The sequence below is a fragment of the Grus americana genome, chromosome 28 (assembly GCF_028858705.1).
Source record: "Grus americana isolate bGruAme1 chromosome 28, bGruAme1.mat, whole genome shotgun sequence".
Lineage (NCBI taxonomy): Eukaryota > Metazoa > Chordata > Aves > Gruiformes > Gruidae > Grus > Grus americana.
Genome location: NC_072879.1, coordinates 4,856,984 through 4,880,133, shown reverse-complemented (window position 1 = coordinate 4,880,133; position 23,150 = coordinate 4,856,984). Strand labels below are relative to the sequence as shown.

At 58.8% G+C, this 23,150-nt stretch overlaps 1 protein-coding gene across 2 annotated transcripts; it reads left to right on the top strand.

Moving 5' to 3' along the window:
- Nucleotides 1–1,716: 1,716 nt before the first annotated feature.
- ZBTB7A (zinc finger and BTB domain containing 7A) lies at nucleotides 1,717–23,150 on the top strand. Of its 2 annotated transcripts, none has more exons than XM_054805186.1 (3): nucleotides 1,717–1,882; nucleotides 16,607–17,811; nucleotides 21,529–23,150. In XM_054805186.1, the coding sequence occupies exons 2-3, from the start codon at nucleotides 16,622–16,624 to the stop codon at nucleotides 21,980–21,982; spliced, it is 1,644 nt and encodes a 547-aa protein (XP_054661161.1). In that variant the 5' UTR covers nucleotides 1,717–1,882; nucleotides 16,607–16,621; the 3' UTR covers nucleotides 21,983–23,150. The 2 variants fall into 2 exon arrangements, with proteins under 2 accessions (XP_054661161.1, XP_054661160.1); XM_054805185.1 differs by lacking the exon at nucleotides 1,717–1,882 and adding an exon at nucleotides 3,211–3,827.

The window sequence follows — 23,150 nt, the reverse complement described above, 5'->3', positions numbered from 1 at the left end:
TGCTGTGGGGTCCCCCGGGGGTCTGGGTGGTCCTGCAGAGACCAGGATAAACTCACTGCACCCATGGGAGCCACGGCAGGTTTCGGTGATGGTGGCTGGGCATCTCGGTGGGGGTCCCCCGGGGTCCCTGGGCCCGGCACGAGCACGGCCCCTGCGGCAGGGCGGGGTTTTGGGGTGCAGGGAGGAAGGAAGGGGCCCAGGCAGGGCTGGAGGAAGGGGTACCCCCAGCCCTGCGGCTTTTGGTGGGACGGGATTGGGGGGGGGGGGGTTGGGGGTCTTGCGCCCCCCCCCCGGACATATGTAGGTGCTCTCTGTGTCTGTGTTGTAGGTGGTTTGGGTGACCCCGGGGTGGGGAGGACCTTTGGGGGGGGCCGGGGGGCCATGCTGGGGCTTCATCTCTAGGCGGGGGGGCTCTGGGTGTGCCCCTGGCTGCGGCGGGGGAAAACGAAAGCAGCCGACGACCGGGCGGCTGCCGGCGCGTGGCAGGGCCCAGCCCTGGGGTGCAGCCTGGGCCCCCCCCTCCCCCCAGCACCCACCCCGTCCCCCTGCGCCCCCCCTCCACCCCCCCGCGTGTGTGGTGTTCCCCCCTCAGGCCCCCCTGACAGCCGGGTTTCCCCGTCCTGCCTCAGTTTCCCCACCTGCAGAACAGGGTAATGAGACCAACCCCTGCCCCCCCCAAAAACCCTCTGGGCCCCCCCCTGGGGCTCCCACTGGCTGGGGGGGGGGGGAGGTGGGGGTGAGGGGCCTCTGTGAGGGGCTGAGCTGGGTTATTTAAGGGAAAAAAAGGGGAGAAATGGGGAAATCCCAGGGGTGCTGGGCTGCCGGGCCGGAGCAGAGGCCCCTGGGAGCCCCGGGGGGGGTCTGTTGATCAAAGGCGTTTCTTTTCTTTCTGTCTCTTCCTTTAATTGTTTTGGTTTTTTTTTTAAATATTATTAATTCAAAATCTTCCCTAAAATCTTGCCGGGCTGGGTGCCCCACGGCAGCCGGTGTTCCGTGCGGATGAACCTGGCAACCTGCAGGGAACCGCTCTGAAGGGGCTGTTCACTCTGGAGCGTAATGGTGGGTGTTTAGAAGTGTTCCGCCGCTCCGGTCGTGGGTGGGGGCCGCCCTTATCGTCCCCCCCCTCACCGGAGGGGGGGGTGGGGGGTGGCTCTGGCGGGTTTGTCCTGTCCCCTGTCCCTGCCCCGCTGGCTCCCAGCCCACTGCTGACCTTGGGACCGTCCCCTTCCCGGCGTGGGGGGGGGGGGGTGTCAGGGGACAGTGGGGGGATCCTGAGGGACATGGCGTGGGGGAGGAGGGGTGACGTGATGGGGGGGAGAGGCGGGTGACACGGGTGGGTTTGGGGTCGTGGGGAGGTGCCCTACGGGGCGACACGGCGGGGAGATAGCTTCTGGGGTGACACGGGTGGGTGCGGGGGCGCGGGGAGGGGGGGGGGGGTGACGCGGCGAGACCCGGGGAGGAGCCCCGTGGGGTGACAGGCGAGGGGGCCGGGGCGGTGACACGGGTGACGGGGCCGCGGGGAGCGGCCCACGCCGCGCGGGGCAGGGACCGAGGGGGTCCCGGGGGGCTCTTAAAGGGCCCTCGCGCCCTCCGCCCTCCCCACGCGCGGAGCCGCGCGCTGCGGGGGGCGCCCCCCCCCGGCTGGGAGGCTGCGCCCCGAGGCGGCGGGTGCGGGGGGGGCGGCGGGCGGGCGGGGGGGGGGCGGCGCGCGGCCCCTTTAAGAGCGGGGCGGCCCCGGCCGGAGCAGGAAGGAGCCGCATACGGGCCTCGGCGAGCAGCTCCCGCGGGGCGGCCAGAGCCTGCTCCGCCCGCCCGCACGGCTCGGCCCGGCTCGGCACGGCGCGGCCCGCTCCGCTCGCTCGGACCGCTCGGCCCCCGCCCGGTACGGAACGGGGGGGAACGGGAGGGGGGGGGGGGGCGGGCGGGGGTCGGGTCCGAGCGGGGCGGGGGGGGAAATGGAGGCCCGACCCTTCCCCCCCCCCCCCACTAGTGCTGTCCGCGGGGGGGGGGGGGGGGGGGTGAGAGGAGGGGGGTCGGGGGGGTCTTCGGGCCGGGGGGGGCCGGGCCGTGCCGGGGCAGCTGCCCCCCCCTTCCCCCCCCCCCCCCCCCGCCTGCATACGTTGTACTTGGCCGGGCCGTGCGGGGGGGGTCGCGGCGGGGGGGAAGGGCCCGGCGGGGAGGGGGGGGGCGCGGCGCGGTGGCTCCTGGGAGTTGTAGTCCGGCGTCCGGGCCGCGCCGCAGGTGCGAGAGGGGGCGCGGACTACGTTTCCCGGCTTGCCCCTCGCGCGCGGCGAGTGGGAGGCGTGTTGATGGGCAGCGGGCGGGGCCAATCGGGGCGCGCCCTCCGCCCCGCGTGCCCGCCCGCCGCCGCCCGGCCCAATGGCGGGCGGGGTGCGGGGTGGCCGAGGACAGGCGCGGCGGGGCCTGCGCCGCTTTCCCCGGGCGGGCCCGCGCCCCCCGCCCCGGCCTCGGCCCCGGGAGCGGCCCGGCCCGGCTCGGCCTGCCCCGCACTGCCCTGCCCGGGGGGGGGGCCGGGCGGCGGCCGCGGGGCCCGGACCTCGCCCGGGCGCCCCCCGCCCCCTCCCCCGCCCGGCCTCCATTGGCGCGGCCCGCCCGGGGGAAGGGGTGGGGTCGTGGCGCCCGGCCAAGGCTCCCTGTGGGCCCCGCCGCCAGCGGGCTGCGGGGGGGCGGCACGGCCCGGCCCGACCCGGCGAGGGGGAGGGGGCCCGGCTGCTGGGTGGGGTCCCCCGGGGCGTGTGTCCTGCCAGCCCGGCCGCGGCTGGGCCGACCCGTGCGGGGGCGCCGGACCGGGCCGCTCCCTCCGTCCCTTCCCCGCCGGGGCTTCCCCCTCCCGTCCCCGAGCACCCCAAGGTCGTCACCGCGGGGAACCGGCCTGGGGGAGGCCGGCCCGGCCTGCCGGCTGTCCCTGGCTCCGTTCTCTGGGGTGTTTGTTGTCGGGGTGGGTTTTTTTGGGGTTTGTTTCCCCCCCCCAACCCTCACCCCTTCCTTATCTCCCCCCGGCCGGCTCCGCACCCACCCCCGTGCGCAGAGGGGGGAGAGGGAGGTCGGGCAGCCGGCGGCCGTTCGCAGCGATAATCCCCCCCCCCTCGGTGGCTGGGGCCCTGACAGCCGCCGGCTGGGCCCTGCGCAGAGCGCTGCCCTGGGAGAGCCGGGCAGGATAAGCCTCTGTCCCCGCCGCTGGAGCTGCGCAGCAGCGAAGGCCGGCAAGCTGCCGCGGAGGTTGGCGTGAGGGGCAGCATCCCTTGCTGACGGCGAAGGGGAGGCCTCTCTGCTTGGCCAAGGTTGCGACGCTTCCTTGGCTTTACTGTCCCCCACCCCCCGTCTCAAGGCTCTTGAGTTTGAGGCGTTGGTTCGGAATTGAGCCTTCAGGTACCCGAAGCTCCTGTGCCGAGCTCCTGAGGTAGAGCTGAAGGTTACCACCGGCTTCCCCGGGATCGCTGCGGTTGCGAGGCCGATGGCAGGGGACAGAGTCCCGGGCAGATTGCTGCGGTGACCATGGTCTGAAACCGGAGGCGAGCTGGTTGCTGCCTGGGGAAAGGGCTTTGTTGCTTGCGCTGTTTCAGTAGCGCAGGGAAAAGCCCTCGGAGTAGGACTCCCGGCACCTGGGGCTTCCTCTTAGCAGAACTTTTAAATCCCGACGTTCTTACGTTGAAAACAACAGTTCCTGTCGTGCGCCGGCCACCGATGTGACTGCTCGTACCTCATGTGGCTCTCCCGTGTTCTCAGCCGGCCTCCTGGAGACCCTCTTACTCACAGGGCAGCAGGAGGCTGGGCACCAAAAGTTTCTGTCGGCTCAAGGACTCTTGGTAAGAGTTTGCTGCTGGTCTCTGTTCGAGATTAGCCGTGTTCCTTGTGCTGTTAATTGTCCTGGCTATCGAAACCATAACTTATTATATAAGTACTTTATAGGCATGGGTAGAGAAGGTCTCTGCCTGGAAGAATTTACAACCTAATGAGGGTTGAAGTGTGCAAGCGTAGCAGCGGAGCTAAAAGGTCATCCCGTCATTTTAAAAAGTGTTGGTTTGTTGGGGTTTTGTTTTGTTTTGTTTTTTTAAGGAAACATTTTATTTCTGAATGTTTCTGCTGGTCCTGGTTGGAAATTGTAGCATGTGGGCACTTCTGGAGGCTGATCAGGAAGAGACGGGCTAGCTTAATTCCGATGGTTTGCTGGAGATGTTGTATTTAAACAACTTTAAAAAAAAAAAAAGAGAGAGAGACGGAGCGAAACTGAGCAGTTTATTAGAGAGGAGCCATTCTTGTTTAATATTCATTCTGGCCCCTGTTTAGGCTTGTTCTGGTGAAAGAGGGAGTGAAGAGGCGCAACCCAAACATGGGCGAGATGGTGGGATTTTTCCACCGAGCCTTAATTGCGTTAGTAACTCAGGGGAGGGTTTTGTAAGGCATGAGCTCTTAATAAATTTGGTGGTGAATGAAAGTAGTTCTTCATTTTCTGCTGACCTGCAGCTCTTCTTAGGTCTTTAATTTTTTTTTAATTTATTTTTTTGCTCATACGTGCATCTCGTCGCATTGTGGTAGCGGGTCCGACGATGATCTTTAGTTGTGTCGTGGGCTTGGTAAGGAGCTCTGCTCTCTAGAGGTGCTGCGCCAGCCACGGCTGGGTGGAATTAATTTGGCACGGTGAACGTGGTGGGTTCGCTTTGCGTTTTGTGAATTTTAAAGCAGAATTGAAAACTACAGTTGTTTTTTCCCGGTGTGAGAATCGGGATGTCGGCACGGGACGCAAATCGGGGAAGAAATTTTGCTTGTGTCGAGGTGCTGAGATGGTTTGGTTTACTCGGGACCTTGTCTGGGGGATAAAGTGCTGCCCGAGTGCTGGGTTTTAACTCCGCAGAATCGAGTCCCCCGCAGGCGGCCAACCTAAAAATTGGGGGGGGAGCCTGTGAAATTCCTGGTCTGCGTTTGAGACGGAGCCTAAATACTTGAGAACTGTGGTTTAACCTTGATTAAAACTGGCACTTGAGGGGTTTTTCCCAGTCTCAGGATGCTGCATTTATTGAAAGAGAAGACTTCTGTGGCAAACAATTAGAGTCCTCCTCGTTATCTTGGATAGTCAAAGCAATAAACAGTTGCTCTCAACCAGCCTTAACCTCAAATTTGAAGAGACTGGTTTCAATCTGTAATTAAAAGTCTTTTGACGAGCAAATCTCGGGGAAAGGGGGAAAGACAGTTGGTCTCTAGGAGAAGCGTTTGTACCCAATCCCGTGACCCTTTGATCCAGACTGGTGCGTGTTTGTGTTCGGCGCTGCCGCCTGATTCGCGCGAGCTGCTTAGCCGCGTGTCCGTCCCGATACCTGTGCCTGGAGCATCCCGCCGGTCCCGGAGGAGCTCCGGTAGGACTTCAGAGCGGGAGTAAACGAGGTCAGACAAGCATCGGGATCCTCTGCGAGTATCCAGGGACAATTGTTTCTCGCCCAGCTCCCCGGCCGTATCGTCTTCCCTCTGCGCACAGTTTCAGTTTCCCTGCCTCCCCGGTGTCATTGCTGGGCTCCTGTAGCAGAGTCCGGACGTGACTTCCACGGTGCAAACGGAGCAAAAGTTGTTCTGTGCCTCGAATCGTGGTGAGGCTCCCTCCCCCTCGGAGACCCAGCCATCTAAGGGACTTGTAAATCGTCCTGCGAGATCTCGGGCAGCAGCCCCGGGCTGCAGGTGGAAGGAAAATACAGGGATCAGCGTCCTCTCCTAATGTGACAAGGTGCGAGAAACTGGAAACTGGTGCGAGCTGCCCCGTGGCTGCAGGTGGGAGCCAAGGCCACATCGGTGAGATGAGCCGCAGATCCCCTGGCAATCAGCGGCTTTCCGACGCCGTTGCTTCGCAGATCCCTTAAAAAATGCGTACGGCTGGACTGTCGGGAGCGCGATCTCCCTGACGACAGCCTTGCTGTCTCAAATACTTTTCACCGATCTCCTCGAAGCCGAGCACAGATCCGTGCACCCTCCCGGGCTGTGGGAGCCCAGGCAGAAGCACACGACGCAGGCGCTTGCTGGGTGGTTTCTTTGCCTGTGAAGGGTTAGCACCTCCGGGACTGTTTTCCTCCCGCTTTCCACCCCTGCGGTTCTGTAATGCCCGTCTGAAACTGTGCGAGATCCTCTCCCTGCTGCGGGAAGGACTGCTGCCTTGCTTTTTTTCACAGCAGAGGATGCTCCTAGGCATCCCAGCGCTGCGTTTTAACTCCCTCTTGCCTGCTGTTAAACTGCAGCTGTGCGCCCTATTTCCTTCCTGGTTCGTGTACCTACTTATTTCCCACCGGCAAACTGGAAACCAGTAAGTAGATTTCTTTTTTTTTTGTTGTTGTTTTGGGTTTGGTTGTTTTTTTGTTGTTGTTGTTGTTGTTGTTTGTTTGCTTGAGTGCCTACCCAACACAGAGCTGGGCAAGCATCGAAGGAAGGCTTGTAGCTACAGGTTGCTGCTCTCTAGTTACTCGGAGCCTCTTGCCCCAACAGGCAGAGTACATGCGGTACCGGTTCAGCGTTCCTTCCCTTCATCCCTGTGCTGCGCCGAGGAGGGAAGGAAAAGAGCTTCATGGCAGGACAGCATTGCCAGGGATGAAGCGTGTGGCACGCTCGCTCTCGGGATTCGCTTTTGTACGTCGCGTGGAGTCGAGAATGGCGAGACGAGCTCTCTGTTTATCCACAAAATAGGAATTACATAAGGGACTGCCCTGCCCGGTACGCTCTGCTTTGTCAGTAAACTCCAATCTTATTCTTTTTTTTTTTTTTTTTAATTTTTTTCCCCTCCCCTTCCTGCTGTGGAAAAGACAACCGGTCTTTGAGGTGCCATTTGAGGCGATTAGATTAACGCGAGACCTCCGACATCGAACGCTGAAGGCAGGGGGAGCGGGCAGGAAACGTCAGGCTCGTCGGAGGGGGAGGACGCGGAGGCTGCGAAGGGGAACGAACCTGTGACATGGCTGCGGGGTGGGAGAGGGGCAGGTTGGTTTTTGGGGCTCGGGGGTAGCTGGGCTGGAGAGCCGGGCGTGCAGGGAGCAGGTCAGGAAACGGATGGGTGCTGGGGATCTGCGGGAATGGGGGGATTTGAGCGGTTCTTAGGGTTCTCTTGGTTTAGGAGCCGGAGGGAAGCTGTGATGGAGCAGAGGGAACGTGGCGTGAAGGGGGCAGGTGCTGTCCGCCTTTCTTGGGGAATACGCCCGTGGTGACGTGGGGGGATTTTGGCCAGAGCGGGGAGCGCAGGGTTTGGCCTCTTGCTGGTCTGTGGTCATGCCTGGTCTCTGAAGGGGGGGAAGGTGTAAAAATACAGCCCGCAGAAGCTCTTGTCTTCATCCAGCCGTGAGCGGCTGGGACGTGCCAGTGGTCCCGCAGCCCCCGCTCGGCGCTCGTGTTTTGCCAAGCAGTGGGTTAAAGCTGGCGGCGGCTTCGTTTCTTCGTGACGAGTCTTCAGTCGGTCCCTTTGGCGAAGGGGCTGAACGTTGCCTTTTTGGCAGCTTATTTCTGCGTGGATCTCAGTGCCTCCAGGCTTACGGAGCTTTCAAGTTGAAAAAGAAACCTTCCCCTTCCGTACATGCTCTCCTCCTAGGCCGGGGCCGGTCATTTAGTCAGGATTGAAACAGAGTTTTGTGTTTTGTAGGGTTTTTTCCCCTTTGCGTGTAACTTCTGAGGCTTTCTGACGTATTTAGGAGAACTAGGGGTTGGACGTGCAAGGGCTTGGTCTTCTGCAGGATCTCCCGAAAACCCCGCCGTGGTTTTTGCAGGGAGCTGCTCTGTTGGTGTACGGCAACAGCGGAGCTACGTGGGAGAAAACCCGTCGGAGGGCTGCGGCAACAGGCGTGTGGGCACACTCGGGCTTGGCTTTTGAAGAGTTCGTTTCAGCAGCAAAACAAGCAGCTTCCATTAACGCAAGGGTGACCGGCCTTCCCGGCGCCGTAAACCGTGCTTGGATGTTTTCAGCAAGCTGAGGGCTGCGTGCATAGGCTGCCGGGCTCAGCTGAGGAGAGGAGGGAGACCTGGGAGCAACTTGCACGCAGCCTTGCTGGAGCGAAGGTGGGTTCGCAGCGGGGCGGCTCTCGGCCTCCTCGGTGGATGGTGGCGGAGAAATTCCTGTTACCTGGTGGCTGTCGGTGCTGCTCAGTGACAGTCCCGGAACGCAGACCTCGTGTGATGGATCCGGGACCGTCACATTGGGAAACCCCAAGGCAGAGCAACGGTGCCGGTGATGGAGGGGGCTTCTGGCGCAAAAGTAAAGCCCTGCACGCGCCGAAGTTCAAGGGATGCGCGCTGGCTTTGGGTCTGTGACTACACGGGCTTGAACCACGGCACATTCCTGCTGGATTAAATACGGTCTCTGATGACAAAGGAGAAAATTGGCAAGGAGGTCTGGGTGGAGTAACCAGTTCGAGCTAACCTTGCAACATAAGAGAAGTTTTAGTACGTCCTGGTTGTTGCTGTCAGCGGTGAAAAGGGCCACGTCTTCATCGGCGCGGGATGGTTTTGGGGGGGCGGCAGGTTGGGGAGGCTCTGCGCCGTGCCGTGGCCGCCTCTTTCGGATGTGCCATAACAGGTCCGGCGGAGGCTGGGCCGCGGTGCTTCGCCACGTGATGCGGCGGGCGGGAGCCTTCTGTCGGGGTCTAAGTCGACTTCTGGTTTTTGCCAGTAGCTGATGCTGCAGCGGAAACCGAACTTCCCCTTGCGCTGTGCGAGGCCGTGCTGTGCCCTGGAAGGAAATCCCTTCCCGGTTACTGACATCGGTCGGGATCTGCGGTGTCGCAGAGTGTGACGTTTGGTCATCCCTCGGCTGTTTTCTTAATTGGGGAAGTTAGCTACCAGCATCTTTAGAGATAGAGCCTCGCTGTGTCTCTTCTCTGGGTGATGAATGCCATTAGGTTTACGTGAAAGCCATAGACCTGGGAGATGCAGAGCGCTTCCCCGCCTTCCCACGCACTCGGCACGGGTCGGGAGTGGGCCCTGCGCGCTGCCGCAGGTGACTTTCCCTTTGCTGGGTTTGGTTTAATTCTCCTGGTCAGCTTTGTAACCTTCTCTGTGTTGCGGTTGTGCTTAGAGGTCAGAGTTTGGATCGAAATACGGAGCCTGAACGGGGGAGGCAAGGAGGGAAGCGGGGATGGGATTGCCGGAGGGTCAGTCAATTGGCCAGACCCTGGATTTGGTGCTCAAGCTGGTAGTTGTGAGCCCTGTCCTCAGTTGCGCTTGTCCTTTCGCTGCCCACGCAACTAGAAAAAAGCTGCATCTGGCATGTGCTTTCTCTTCTGGACCAACGTGCGAAAAGCGCTTAAATTCAAGCAGTTTTGGAAAACGAAGAGCAACGAGCCCTTTTCTTCCTGGTGCGCTCCGGAGCAGTGTCCCTAATGACTTCCTCTAGCGTGGTGAGGAATCCCGGACCTCTAGCATCTCGTTAACAGGATCACGGAGACCAGCTCCACCTGGGCAGCCATTATCTCCCTGCTCCGTCGTGGTCCCACCGCCTCTTCTGCCGCTTGCTTTGCAACCTGCCGCTGGGATTCGGGAGCCCCAGTTCCAGTTGCTCTTGCTCTGGTTCTGGCTCGGCACGAGCGGTCGCTGTTACGCCGCCGAGGTGTCTCGGTGAAGTACGCCTTCGCTTCTTCCCGTTGCTGACACAGTGGTAAGGGTCGGGAGGGGAGGAGGGGCACTTTTGAATACTGGAAAGATTATAAATGGGTTGAGGTGTAAAATTCTCTTGGGGATACCTTCAGTCAGCTGCCATGGCTTGCCTGAGGAAGCAGGGAGATTGCTGAATTAGCCCCAAAATCTGTCTGTCCAGGAGCTGCTAGGCCATGTCTCACCTTGATGAGAGGTTTGGTGGTCGTCCCTTCGTAGCCCAGTTTGATATGCGAGCTGAAACACTGGCGTAACGTGGGCTTGGGACTTCTTCATCCGAATTCTTCAATGCAGCTCTTCCAGCCCGATTTAGATGCTCTGCCAAATATATCAGACCTACGCAGGCTCTTCTGAATGAGCACAGGATGCAGCCGTTCCTGAGCGAGGAAATGGCTGGCGTCTGGGGGAGGGTTGTCCTTGCTCCACCGGCTCGGCAGATCTGCCCCTTTTGGCCAGCCCGAGGAGAGGAGAGCACCACGACAAAGCCAACTCCTGGCACCGCTCCTACCTCTGAGGTGCTCTGCTGTGGGAGGGGGTTATTAGTATTATTAGTTTTTTCATACGAGGGAAAAATCAAGGTTCTTTATTACTTGTGGTCGTTAAAGTTCCCATGATGCTCGTTGAGGGTCCGAGGGGCGTTCAATTCCATCCGCGCTTCGATGGGAGCAATTACCAGATATTCTTCCTACCAGAGTTCCCTTGGCAGCGGTTGCAGGATGTGGGATTCTCCTTTCCTGTCTGAACTTCTCTGCTGCTAAATCGTTGTGCGTCCTGCCCCAGAGACTGTTGTTTCTGCGGTGCGTTGGGTGTTTCTTCCCTGTCGATAGGCGGCTCGTAAAGTCCTTTGGCTCTTCTGAGATGAGGGATGCGGTGTTGATCCGTGCTGAAGGATGGGCGGTTGATGTATCCGCAGGTTTTGGGGTAGATTTCCTTTTACGTTGGGCAACTGCTTGGTATGAAACAGTCCTAGAACGAGGGCTGACTCTGTGCTGGAGCTTCCTATGCTGCCCAGGCATATGTTTCTAGACAGTAGGGAGAGGCAAACCTCCCTGGCAGGTCAGACCTGGCAGTGGCAAGGAAAGCCCCAGCTGTTTTGCTTACCTGATAGTGGTGCGAGTTCATCGAGTTGGACTGAAACGAAGGCTGGTTGCCGTAACTGAGGAGCTCGGGCTACCTTGTTGGATGTCGTCGCTTCATCTCGCTTATTTTTCCACTTCACGTTAAATTTGAGACGTCGAAGCGGGATGCTCGGAAAGCTCTGATGTTGGGAAGGATCAGAACAAAAGAACCGCCCCGCTTTGAGGAACCAGTGGTAGTTTTGATCTGGTTGTGTGATCAGGAGCCCAGTGCCTGTTTGGGAGCCGACCGATTCCTCATGATGTGATCCGTCTTGTTCCTCAGATGAGCCTTCGTGTCGTGAATGCAGCGATTGGAGCTGCGGTAACAGAGACCCTGCACTGAGAGCTGGGGAATAAGATGCTTCCCAGAGTCGGTGCCTTCAGACAGGGGTTTGTAGGGGGCTGGAGGGGATGTCCGTTTGCGGAAAACAGAGCCACATTGTCCACCAAGAGGCCACAGATATTTGCAGGGTGCTTGTTCCGCTCTGATCTCTTCACTGCAATAGCTGCGTGATCTTGGTCATGCCATATGTGTCCTCTGGTGTTTTACCCCAGATGCGATGTCCAGTCAAGATACAAGAAAGCTTGAATTCACTCTTTTTGCCATCGAGGGCTGAAATTACCTGCTAAGCACAAAAGACTTCTCCCCGTTTCATTGTCGAAAATTTAGCTTTATTAAAAGCACGCTGACTTTTTTTTTTTATCTTAATTTTTTTCATACAACACAGTTTGCTTCTGTTGATGTGCAGGGTCTTCCTCTCAAGAACATGCATCTGTTTTGCAGGTCCACATAATTCGGATAGTTTGGCACTAAACTGCCGACAGCGCATTCCTTTTAGAGAGCGGTTGAATTTTAACAGCACCGTAGAGTGGTTGAAATAGTGATTTCTCCCAAGCAGGCAAAGCACCCTCCTTCATTTCCTCCTGCCTACCATCTTCCCACCTTTTTGGCTTTATGCTGCTGCGTGCTAGGTGTGTTTCCCGAGGCCTCTGCATAGTTTAGGGTGGATCCTGGGCAGAAGGAGACTTGCTTGGGCTTGTCCTTGGGGTGTTGCAGAGCTTGGTGTCAGCAGAGATGATGGCTCACGCTCCAAATGGCCGGAGAGCTGCGTTTTTATCTCGAGGGATCCAAGCTTGCAGATGGGTCCGTGCAGCTGGAAGAAGGAAGAGGGGAACTGGGATGATCGTTCCCTAAATATAAAGCGAAGAGACAAGGACTTGTATTGTGTGACCTATAATTGGGGTGAGCTATTCATAGGGAAAAAATGCCCACTTCTCCAGTCGGTGGTGAGCGAGGGCTAGGATAATGTTTGGGCCTTGGGCAGCAAACCACTGACTTTGGTTTTGACTTTTTTTTTTTTTTTTATATAGCAACATTATTTTAATAATTCTTCTCCAGCACGCAGCAGGGCTGCTGTAAAATCTGCCCTGACGCTGTCATACGCGCCTTTCCTCTAAGAAACCGGGCGTAGCAACTTGTGATCTCCATTCCTTGGGTGCTTTGAGCTGCAAGAAACCAAACAACCACGTGCCGTAGCCCAAAACGCAGTTATTCCCAGGAAACCTTACATTGTGGATTGTAGCAGTGCCCTAAAGCCATTTCGCCTGGTGCTGGGTGGAAATAATGATAATTTTCCCTTTCTGCCCAGAGCGGGTGCGTAGTATTGCTCAAGCTTCTCATCTGTGCTGCTGGAGTGGGTGGCACCTCTGTGGGAGAGGAGAGCCCTGCCTTTGTAAAGCGATTTGGGATCTTTTCCGGATGAAGAGCACGTTGAAAACATTCGCTGTTACCAGCTAACCAGATGTGACTTAGCTCTTACACCCGATACCCGCATATTTCAGAGCCCTTCTAAGCTGCTCAGGTTCCTCTGTTCGCCCAGCTAAATTCTAAAGAAACGCAAAGAAGCAAAAGAAAAAGGGGGGGGGGGGGGAAAAAACCCAAACCCAACACAACCCACTGAGGTTACGTGGAAAACTAGTAATTAAGCAGTGTTTTGTCAGCACTTTTGGTTGTGATCCCATCTTAATGTGGTCGTCTCATTTGAATGTAAATGTCAAATTCCAGGACTCCTGTAGGAAAGCGATTGGGTGACAATCCCGCCGGACTCGAGGTGAAAAAAAGTGCAAGCTCAGGGGTTTCGGTTAACGCTCTGTTCTGCTTTTTTGCAGTTTGTCGGGTAGGTCTGAAAGGAGTGAGTTGATAACTTGAGCTTAAGAAAAATAACCTTTTAGCGTTGAGGAGCGGCATCAAACTACAGTCGGCCTCGGTGCGAAACCAGTCGGATGTGGAACAGCCGAGAGCGCCACGAGCAGCGTTTCGGGGAGGCGGAGGGCTTCCCTCGCTCGCACGTGTGTTCAGCAGCGCTTCTCGCACACAAAAAATGACATTTTTTTTCCTGCTGTGTTTGCGTCGGACTGACCTGGGGAGCCGAGGATAGCCGAAGCTAGCTTGCGTTGGTGTTTTGGAAATGCAGAGCGGGCTCAGCACCGATGAAAGCGGAGATAGCCGAGTAGTTAGGGATGCGCGTTTTTGTTACGCCAGGCTTATAAATAAGGTCTGTAAATAAATTTGAGAGCTCTGGTGGTGTTGTAAACCCTCTCTTTCAAATGGGACGTATTTTAAGTTGACGGTGCCCCCTCAGCTGCTACGAGTTATACGGGAGGGCGATTTCCTAACTTCTCAAACGCAGGCGCTTTGGGGTGAAATGTGGCATCTTTGCAAGCCCGCAGAGACGCGCAGTCTGGGACAAGAAGCGTATAATGCCTTTTCGGCGGTCGGAGGGTGTAGAGAGAGAAAAGAGCTGCCTGGGAAATTTAGGTCAGTAGTTGAAGCTCCCCCTTGGTGGCCCATTCAGGCCTTACTCTTGCCAAGAAAGGGACTAGCTGGCGGTCGTGTCGGCGGCTTTCGTCGCTTGTCACCTGGCCGTCAGGACCTTTCCCAGGGGATTTCACCCATCCCACCGCCGCGGTGTCGCGCCCTGTGCCTGTACCGCGGGACGGTGGTGGGGGTTTGCGTAGAGGTGGAAGACTGTCTCTTGTTACTAAGCCTCAGGCGTTCGTACTCTGGCTGTTCAGGCCCCTGAAAAGGGAGCAGGGCTTGATTTTAATTTTTTTTTTTTTTTTTTTTTTTTTTTAAGGGCTGAGTCTCTGGTCATGGCTCAAGTGTCAGGGTGCTGAAGCCGTTCCTGGGGGGCTCGGGGCAGCCCGTTTGCCCCTCGATATTCTCGGCCACCGCAGATGGAGGGACACAAAGGGCGTGTTGTGCAAGGAGAATGAGTTGCAAAGTTGTACAACTTTCCATGCCAGCCCTCGGCAGTCTCATGACCCTGCAGCCGTTCCCACACTGTCCGGCTGATTGTCCCGGCCCCCTGGCCGGGGTGTGTGGGGGGGGTAACCTCGCCTGCACGGCCTGACTCGCTCCCCCAGGTCCCCTTGCTCCCCGGAGCCGGGCGCTGCAGCCGACAAAGCCCGGTTGCGTGGGTGATGAAGGTTGGCTGCCCAGAAGACTATTGCCTGAAGCTTCAAAATGCTTCATGCAGCTCAACTTCTCTTTGGGAGAGGGGAGAAGCTTCCTAAAGCCTCTAATCTATGGCAGGGGGAAAGGCTCTAGTGTCATTTGCAGGGCCAGGAGGTGTGGGGGGCGGGCAGGGTATCAGATCCGCTTTTCTAGGGAGCGGTGTGCCGTGGTGGCTCGGATCGGGGGGGTTTGGGGAGCTCTGGGGGTACCCTGGTGGGAACGGGGCAAGCGATGCTGAGGCAGCGGAGGCCTCCCCTGTCATAGTCCAGCCGCTCGGGAGGCTGGGGGGGGGTCCCTCGGACCCCCTGCGGATGCCGAGATGTGGTGACCTTGCCCAAGGTCACACCTGGAGCCTGTGCCTGAGTTCGGAGCGGTGCAGGTTTTCCCGCTCCCCAAGCTATGCTCAGCCATCACACAGCCTTTTCCTCCCTAGCAAGGACCTTTTATTTAAAAAAACCCAAGCAAACTGTGAAATCAACTTCAAGTTCAAATCCTGCGGCTGCAGGAGCCCAGGAGGCGGCTCTGGAGTCGGGTGTCTCGGGAAGCAGCCTTGCTTCCGTGCCTGTCCTCGCACCGGCTGCCCTGTGCATCCAGCCCGGATCTTCTGGGATCTTTTCTCTGTATAAGACAAGAAGGTGCAGGAATTCCTTTCCCCCCCACCCTTGGATTAATGAAGTTTTTTTAAAAATAAGAAAATATGAAGAACTACTGAGAAATCTACTAGCCAGCCCAGAACAGGGCTGGGGGCGGTGTGTGTGTGTGTGTGCCGGGAAGCGAGCGTTGTTTTGCAACCTGGTCGCTAGATCCCCGCGCTATAACGCGGTGCTGGGAGTTGCTTCCTGTATAATTATTTCTGTTCTGGATGTGCTCCTGACTCATCCGTCCCCCCCCCATTGCATGGGGCAAGCCACTTCCCGTCGTGCCTCAGTTTCCCCATCTGTAAACTGAGGCCTTTGATACTTGCGCTTGTTCCAAGGTGTTTTGTGAACGAAATTATTTGTGTGGGGGTATGCTGCGCGTTGTGTTAGGCCCTAAGGATCCGGCATTTGGGGCGGCAGGAGGAATATATTGATTTACGGACAGACAACATCTCTGCAGCAAGGAGTACAGGGGTTTGCCGCTTGAGAGAGGAGAGAAATGTTATTCCCAATTTTGGGGATCAGAAGGCTGGGCCTGGGAGAATTAAGGGGCTCGTTCAGGGCAGGCAGCGTGCTGAAGCCAGGCAGGTTTTGCTCTTGCCTGCGTTTGGCCCCGGTGCACCTCTCCCGGCGAAGGGAGATCCCTCCCAAACGGAGGTGAGCCAGCGCCGGGCTGCTCAATGCGCTCTGGCTTTTTCAGCCTTTGACGAGAGGATGCCTTTCATGTCAAGGGGATCTGTTTCTGTTGTGCTAGCGCATCGGGAGTGACTTATTTATCTTTTCCCGCACAAACCCGTGGCGTTGGAAAGATCTGCTGCTTTGCTGAAGCCTTTCTGAGATGCGAGGGGCTGGTGCCGGGTCTGCAGCCGGCACTTTGTGAGCCCGGTCTCCTCTCCGGCCGCTGCCGAGGCTCCTGTTCCTGGGGAAGGTGCCTCGGGTTTAAGTGTTTGAGCTCGGCTCTTTGTAAAACGCCCTTAGCAGCAGGCTGGGGTGGTCAGTGTTCCCGCACGCCGGAGCCCTCGAGCGCTGAGCTTGCTGCTGTGCCCTTTCTAGAGGCCGCTCGCTGCCAGCGCCCTGTCCGCATCTTTCTGAGAGCGTCTGCAGACCCTGGGACCCCAGGGACGAGCGATGGGCACCGTTTCCCCAGCGATTACGTGATGGTATCAGGAGCTTGGCTGGGCAGAGCGAGGCTGAATGAGCAGGAGACTTTTCCAGTGGAAGCGGTGGGACTGGGATACACTCCCAGAGGTGGACTGGAGTCCACTGGTGAGGCTCACACTGCTGTAGCTCAACGCCAGGCACGCCTGCCCGCGCGGTCCAGATGCTGCCTGGGTGTATTAACCCTGGTCCTTGCCAAGGCTTGCTAGCTCTGGCCCAGATCCGTGCTAATTCAGCTGTTCTTCCAGACTCTAGCTTGAGAGCACCTGGGCTGCGTTTCTCCTCCTCCTTCCCAGAGTAAAGGTAAGCACGGGTCCGTCCTCGCCTGCTGACGGAGGCATGTCTTGGATGCCGGGCAGGACGGCGGACTCGACGGTGACGTGGAGAGGCGCAGAGGACGCGCGAGCCGATAGCTAGCGCTTGCTGCAGAGCACGCTGGCGTCGGTGGACGGGTACCTGCCGCGCGTTGGGAGTTTGCCCGCGCGATGTGATGCCTCCGAGCAGCCAAGGCCCCTGTGACTCATTGCGCTTTCCTTCTTCTCTCGTAGCCTTTTGCATCGAAGATGGCGGGTGGCGTGGACGGCCCCATAGGGATCCCGTTCCCCGATCACAGCACCGACATCCTCAGCAGTCTGAATGAGCAGAGAAACAACGGGCTGTTGTGCGACGTGGTCATCTTGGTGGAAGGCCAGGAGTTCCCCACCCACCGCTCCGTCCTGGCGGCGTGCAGCCAGTACTTCAAGAAGCTCTTCACCTCAGGGTTAGTGGTGGACCAGCAAAACGTGTATGAGATAGACTTTGTGAGTGCGGACGCCTTGTCGGCTCTGCTGGAGTTCGCTTACACCGCGACCCTTACTGTCAGCACTTCAAATGTCAGTGACATCCTCAATGCCGCCACACTGCTGGAGATCCCGGCGGTAAGGGATGTTTGCACGGATCTCCTGGACAGGAAGATTCTGGCCAAAAATGACCAGATGGATACAGTAGATCAAATTGATCAAAGGAACCATCTCAGAGCAAAAGAGTACCTGGAGTTCTTCCAGAGCAACCCCGTCAATGGCCACCAAGGCAGCTTTCCGTGGACCAACCCAGAGTTGAGAGACCTTCAGAGACTGAACTTCCGAGGCCAAGAGGAGGAGGAGGAGCCGGACTGCAATGGCCTAGACTTCTACTCGCAAGCCCCCCTAAACGAAAGACCAAAGGCGAATGACTGTGATCCTGACAGCAACCCGGCCATGTGGCTGGACAGAGAGGAGGAGGAGGCGACTCCTGGCTCCTTGTTTTCACCTTCTCAGAACGGACATTACAGCGGCCGTGGCCTGCCCACACCGGGAGAAGAGGAGGGGACCCCGGGGGGGAGTCTGGACCAGCAGGAAGCCGGCGACTCCCCCAGCTTCGTTCCTGCTGGAGCGGAGACGGAGGATGATGCGAGGGAGGTGGATAACTTGGCTGCTAGCACCCTGCTGCAGCAAATGATGAATTCTGTGGGGAGACAGCAGCTCGGGGAGGACGACCGAAAGGATGACGATGGGGTCGTGGATTATTACTTGAAATATTTCAGCAGTTCGAACGAGGGCGACGTCTATCCGTCCTGGTCCCAGAAGGTGGAGAAGAAGATCAGGGCAAAAGCATTCCAAAAGTGCCCCATCTGCGAGAAGGTGATCCAGGGGGCTGGCAAGCTGCCGCGCCACATCCGCACCCACACCGGGGAGAAGCCCTACGAGTGCAACATCTGCAAAGTCCGGTTCACCAGGTAAGGAGCGGGCGGACGCTGAAGGAGAGGGGGCTGTCACACAAAACCGGCTCTTGGCTTTCCCCGGGGGTCGGCGCGGGGCTGGTCTCGTGCAATTTTATCTACCCTGCTTGATTAATTTCCATCTTAACAGGCGAGTTGGAGACAAAGGCCAGAGTTTTCCAGAGAGACGAGCAATTTCGGGGTCTGACTCTTGAGATGTCTCAAGGGGGCCTGTCTTGATATCCCGTGCCACACCATCCCGGTGTCCTGAATTGCTGAGCTCTGCTGGAAACCTGGCTGGACCCGGGCTTCTGCGGAGGCCAGTTAGCGCGGTTGATGAAACGAAGCTGCAGCCTTTGGCATTTCCATCACGGCCGAGGAGCCCGGGATCGAGGCGAGAGTTGGGGAGTCGTTTAGAAATGGCTCTGTGGGATGACCAAAGTGCCGGTGGCTGGTAGTTGGATTGGGAGGAGGTTGGACCCCGCGCTGCTCGTGTCCTCTTTTGGCAAACCGTGATGGGCCGAGTGATGGCCGCCCCCACCAGCAACACGAACCCCGGTGCCTTGGTTCAGCTCCCCGGGGGCGTTCGCCTCTGCGCTGTTTCTAATCAGGGTTCCTCCGCTCCTTCTCTCCGCCGCGGGAACGCTGAAGAAAGGGGATATTGTTTGGATTCCTCTGGTTCACTCGAGTCCACGCGTCGCAGCGCCGCCTCCTCTCGCTGGTCTCTGCGGCTGTGATGGCCGAGCTGGGGCGGGGGTCTCACCCCGGTCCCCCCCGGCCCTGCCGAGGGACTGCGTGGGCTGCCTGGCAGAGGAGCCGGGCTGCCCGCCCTGCCTGCTCTCTGCCTGCTGAAATATTCCCGGCTTGGCAAATGCCGACTGCTTCGCTTCCCGGCAGCCTCTTCCTTGGCGGGGGGGCGGGGGGGGTCCATGGGGCTGTTCCCCGCCCTGGGCAGCCCGTGGACGTGGCAAATGGCTCTGGCGTGAAGCCGATGGGGCAGGGACGTGGGCAGGAGGCCGTATCCTGCCCCACGGCGCTACCAGCCCCCTCCCCATGGCCGGGGCCGCACCCAGCACCACGTTGGATAACTGAGGAATGCGGGAGGATGCCAGCCCTCTGCCGCTCCCCCCGCACCCGGCCCTGCGCGGCTGGGCTCTGCGACGCGGCACCTCCCTGCCCCATGCCGGATCTGCCCCGCGTGTGCCGGGGGCCCCTGGGCGCTGCGCACACACCCCTGTGCAGAATCAGGCCACCGCACCTGAGCGGTCCAAGGTCCTCGCGTGGCTGGGCGCTGGAGGATGCGTCAGCCGCCATCTCACAGAAACGCGGCGGCGCTGGGGGTGGCGGTGAGGGGGAGAGAGGTGAGGGGAGGTGTGGGGCTTTTTCGGAGAGGAGGAGGTCAGTGGGGTGGTGCCCCCCATCACTTTTCGATATCGTGCTCCTCCCGTGGGTTTCGATGGGGACCTGCTCCTGGGAGGACCCAACGTTGCAGGGAACGGGGTGAAAACTCTCTCCCAGCCCCTATAAACAAGTCCCTTCACAACAGACCTGGGCAGTGCTATTTTCCAGCCAAATTACATCCTCCTGCTTCTTCCCACTGCCAGAATTTGGGCACAGAGAACGGGGATGGGGACAGGGAGCCGCGCTCGGCCTCGCCGTGCCCCGTCGTGTGTCTCACCGCATGGCAGCTGCCCGACTCGACTCGGGCATTCGCACCCGCTGCGGAGAATCTCCCTTGAAGCTGCTGCTCACGATCGCAGCCCCTTTCCAGCTGCCTCCCGGGGTGCCCCCGCCTTGTCCCCCCGCCACGGCCTTGCCCTGGGCTACGGCAGGGGCAAAATAAACTCCAGCTCCTGGCCCAGGTCTCGTCTGCTCTGGGTTGTTTCGGCTGCTTCTGCCCAAGCACCTGAGCTGTGCTCAAAGCCTTATCTCAGAGGCTCCCGATGTAAAAAACTGGATGCAAACCTGACCAAGCACTCCATCATCCTTATTTTCCCCCCCTGATTTTATTATTCTTTTGCATTCCTTCACCGTGCTCTCCTTCCCCATCCTGTCAAGTGACAGCGTGTTTCTTGAAAACAAATCTCCCCGTGTCATTAAAAATTCCCTGTATCGCAGTCGGCTGGGGAAGCCTGGGCGCAGGGAGCCTGCTTAGGGAAGCAGTCCCCGCTCTTGAAGGAAATTGGGGGGTAAAGGCAGGAGGAGGAGCTGGGGCTGTTTTGCAGGGGGGGGTTTCCCTGCCACCCCCTCGCTGGGAAGGGCCCGGAGCCCGTTGGTTTACACCGATTTTTGCTCACTTGCGCTTCCTGGTTCCTCTGCGTTCTCAGGGGGAGGAGTGGCGACGTCGCTCTAATAATCTTCTGAAAGAAAGGCTGAGCGATTTGATAAAAATTATCAATACTTGTAAAATTTTATAAATTACAAAACATTATTTTTAAAAAGCTGTTTCGATGCGCTGCTGCGTGCCACGGTGTTTAAAGCAAGGCCCGCCTTCCCGGCCCCTTCGGGAGCTGCGTTAAAACCGGAGGTGGACGAGTCCTTGGTGGTTTGATCCTTCCTTTAAGGTTTAGGACTTGTTGGGGCCTCGCGGTGCCAGAATTTCCCCCCGTGGGTGCCGGTAGCGGTGACTGTGCCGTGACGGCACGTGCGGGGCTGGGGTCTGCCTTTGCCGCGCAGGAGAGCGGAGAGGGATGGGGTCGGATCCGCTTGGCGAGGGGCGAGCGGTTCCCTTGCCCTCCGCCCGGGCAGGGACGGTGCTCCTCGCCGCCTGCGCCGCCCCGCCACGCGCTTCGTGCCTGATTTTTTTTTTTTCCTCCAGGAAGAAGCGAGACGCCGCGGCTCACGTGGCCTTGTTGGCCCCTGGCCCGGCTGCCGCAACTGCCTTCCCCTGGTTCCGGCAAGCTGCGGCTGCGCGGGCCCTGCCAGGAGCCAGCCGGCCCCGTACCGGGCGATGCTCGGCCCCGTGGCGATGCTCAGCCCCGTACTGGGCGATGCTCGGCCCCGTACTGGGTGATGCCCGGCCCCATGGCGATGCTCAGCCCCGTACTGGATGATACTCAGCCCTGTGCTGATGCTCAGCCCTGTACGGGGTGATGCTTGGCCGCATGCTGATGCTCAACCCTGTACCAGTGCTCCACCCTGTGCTGGGCAGTGCTCAGCTCTGTACTGGTGCTCAGCCTCGTACTGGGCGATGCTCAGCCCCGTACCGATGCTTGGCCCTGTACCGGGCGATGCTCGACCCTGCACCGGTGCTCAGCCCCGTAGCGGGCGTTGCTCGACCCCGTACCAGTGCTCAGCCTCGTACCAGGCGATGCTCGACCTTGTACCAGTGCTCAGCCCCGTAGCGGGCGTTGCTCAACCCCGTACCGGTGCTCAGCCTCGTACCAGGCGATGCTCGGCCCCGTACCGATGCTCAGCCCCGTAGCGGGTGTTGCTCAACCCCGTACCGGTGCTCAGCCTCGTACCAGGCGATGCTCGGCCCCGTACCGATGCTCAGCCCCGTAGTGGGTGATGCTCGACCCCGTACCGATGCTCAGCCCCGTAGTGGGTGATGCTCGACCCCGTACCGGTGCTCAGCCTCGTACCAGGCGATGCTCGACCCCGTACCGATGCTCAGCCCCGTAGTGGGTGATGCTCGACCCCGTACCGATGCTCAGCCCCGTACCGGGCAGACGGGACGGAGGGAGACCCCCCCGGCTGACCTGCCCCCCTCGCTGTGCTTTCTCTCCCGCGCAGGCAGGACAAGCTGAAGGTTCACATGAGGAAGCACACCGGGGAGAAGCCGTACTTGTGCCAGCAATGCGGCGCCGCTTTCGCTCACAACTACGACTTGAAGAACCACATGCGCGTCCACACCGGCCTGCGGCCCTACCAGTGCGACAGCTGCTTCAAGACTTTCGTCCGCTCCGACCACTTGCACAGGCACCTTAAAAAAGATGGATGCAACGGTATTCCATCCAGGAGGGGCCGTAAACCCCGGGTGAGAGATGCCGGGGGTTTGCCTACCACCCCTACGGGGAACCCCGAAGATGGAAGTTTTCAAGCCGGTGGGGAGAGCCAAGAATCAGAGGACACCCTGCAGAGGAACGGCCAGGAGCAGCAGCACTTTGAGGATAATTCAAATAATGAAGCGTCAGGATTGAATGTAGCAGGAGGGTCGTCTGAGGGTAACACGCAAGGACTCTCCTAAACCAAAAAACAAAACAAAACAAAACAAAACAACAAAGTGTCACAAAATCTAGTTAGTACTTTTCCTCCGATTTTTCTCTTTAAAGATGTTTCTCTCCCTTTTTTTAAAAAAAAAAACCAGAAAAAAATATATATATATATTATGTTTCCAATCTTCCCATCGTAAGCAGGGCTCCCCCGAGGATCCCTCGGTAGCCAAGGACCTTTTCTTGGAAAGGCGGACGCTAGGAAGCACGGGGTGGGGATGGAAAGTGGCTCTGTCACATGGAAAAGAGCTTCCATGTAAATCCAAAGCTTTATTTTGTGTCCAAACACACGTTAAAAAAAACAAACAAAAACAAAAAAAACCTATTTCAGAGAGAGATCTATTTAAGAAAAAAAAAAAAAACAAAAATAGAAAAAAAAAAAAAAGTGGTAGGAGCAGAAGGGCTCTTTCAGGGCGGGCGGTACATGGTGCCTCGGAGGGCCGGGGGGAGCGGGGCCAGCCTCCCCCCCGCCGTTTTTTGGGAAGTTAAAGCTCCAGCGGCGCGAGATGCTCGCTCCCTGCTGCGGCCCAGAGCTGCCACAGCTCTTGCCAGGGAGCGCGGGGTCGGCTTTTCGGGGCGAGGGGGCTGGCTCCTTCCCACCAGCCTCGGCGCGAAGCCGAATTTGCCAGAGAGGGGAGTCGAGGGCAGCGGCTCGGTGTAGAAAATTGGTGAAAAATTGCCTAGAATTGCCTAAAATTGCCTAATCATGTGAGCGGACAACCAGGATTTCGCAGGGTTGCTGTCGGCAGCGGGTGTCAGACACCCTGGGGTGGGGGGGACACCCTGGGTGGGGAGGGGGGCACACCCCGGCTCAGCCGATGCCGCCGCCAGCGGATAACGCTGTCCCCGTGTCCGTCCCCGCGTCCGTCCCCGCGCCCATCCCCATCCCGGGGTGCCCGTCCCGTCCCAGGAAGGGGCTGAAGCGCAGCCCCCCCCCCCCCCAAACCTCCCCCCCCCCCAGTATATTTTCGGCACTGGGTTGGCACAGCAGTGGTCCCGCACGCCCCGAAAAAGGCCTAAAAATGGCAAATTCCTTTTAAAAAAGGTTCTTTGAGGTCTCCCTTAAAGGGGAAGGAGGCCTTTGGGCGAGGGGGAGAGGCGAGCTGCGGCGGCCCCCAGCTCCCCCCCGCCCTGTTCCCAAAA

Coding starts and splice junctions, on each gene's coding strand:
- ZBTB7A (XM_054805186.1), top strand. CDS start 16,622: ATGGCGGGTGGCGTGGACGGCCCCATAGGGATCCCGTTCCCCGATCAC. Junction 17,812..21,528: donor TGCAAAGTCCGGTTCACCAG/GTAAGGAGCGGG, acceptor TCTCCCGCGCAG/GCAGGACAAGCTGAAGGTTC.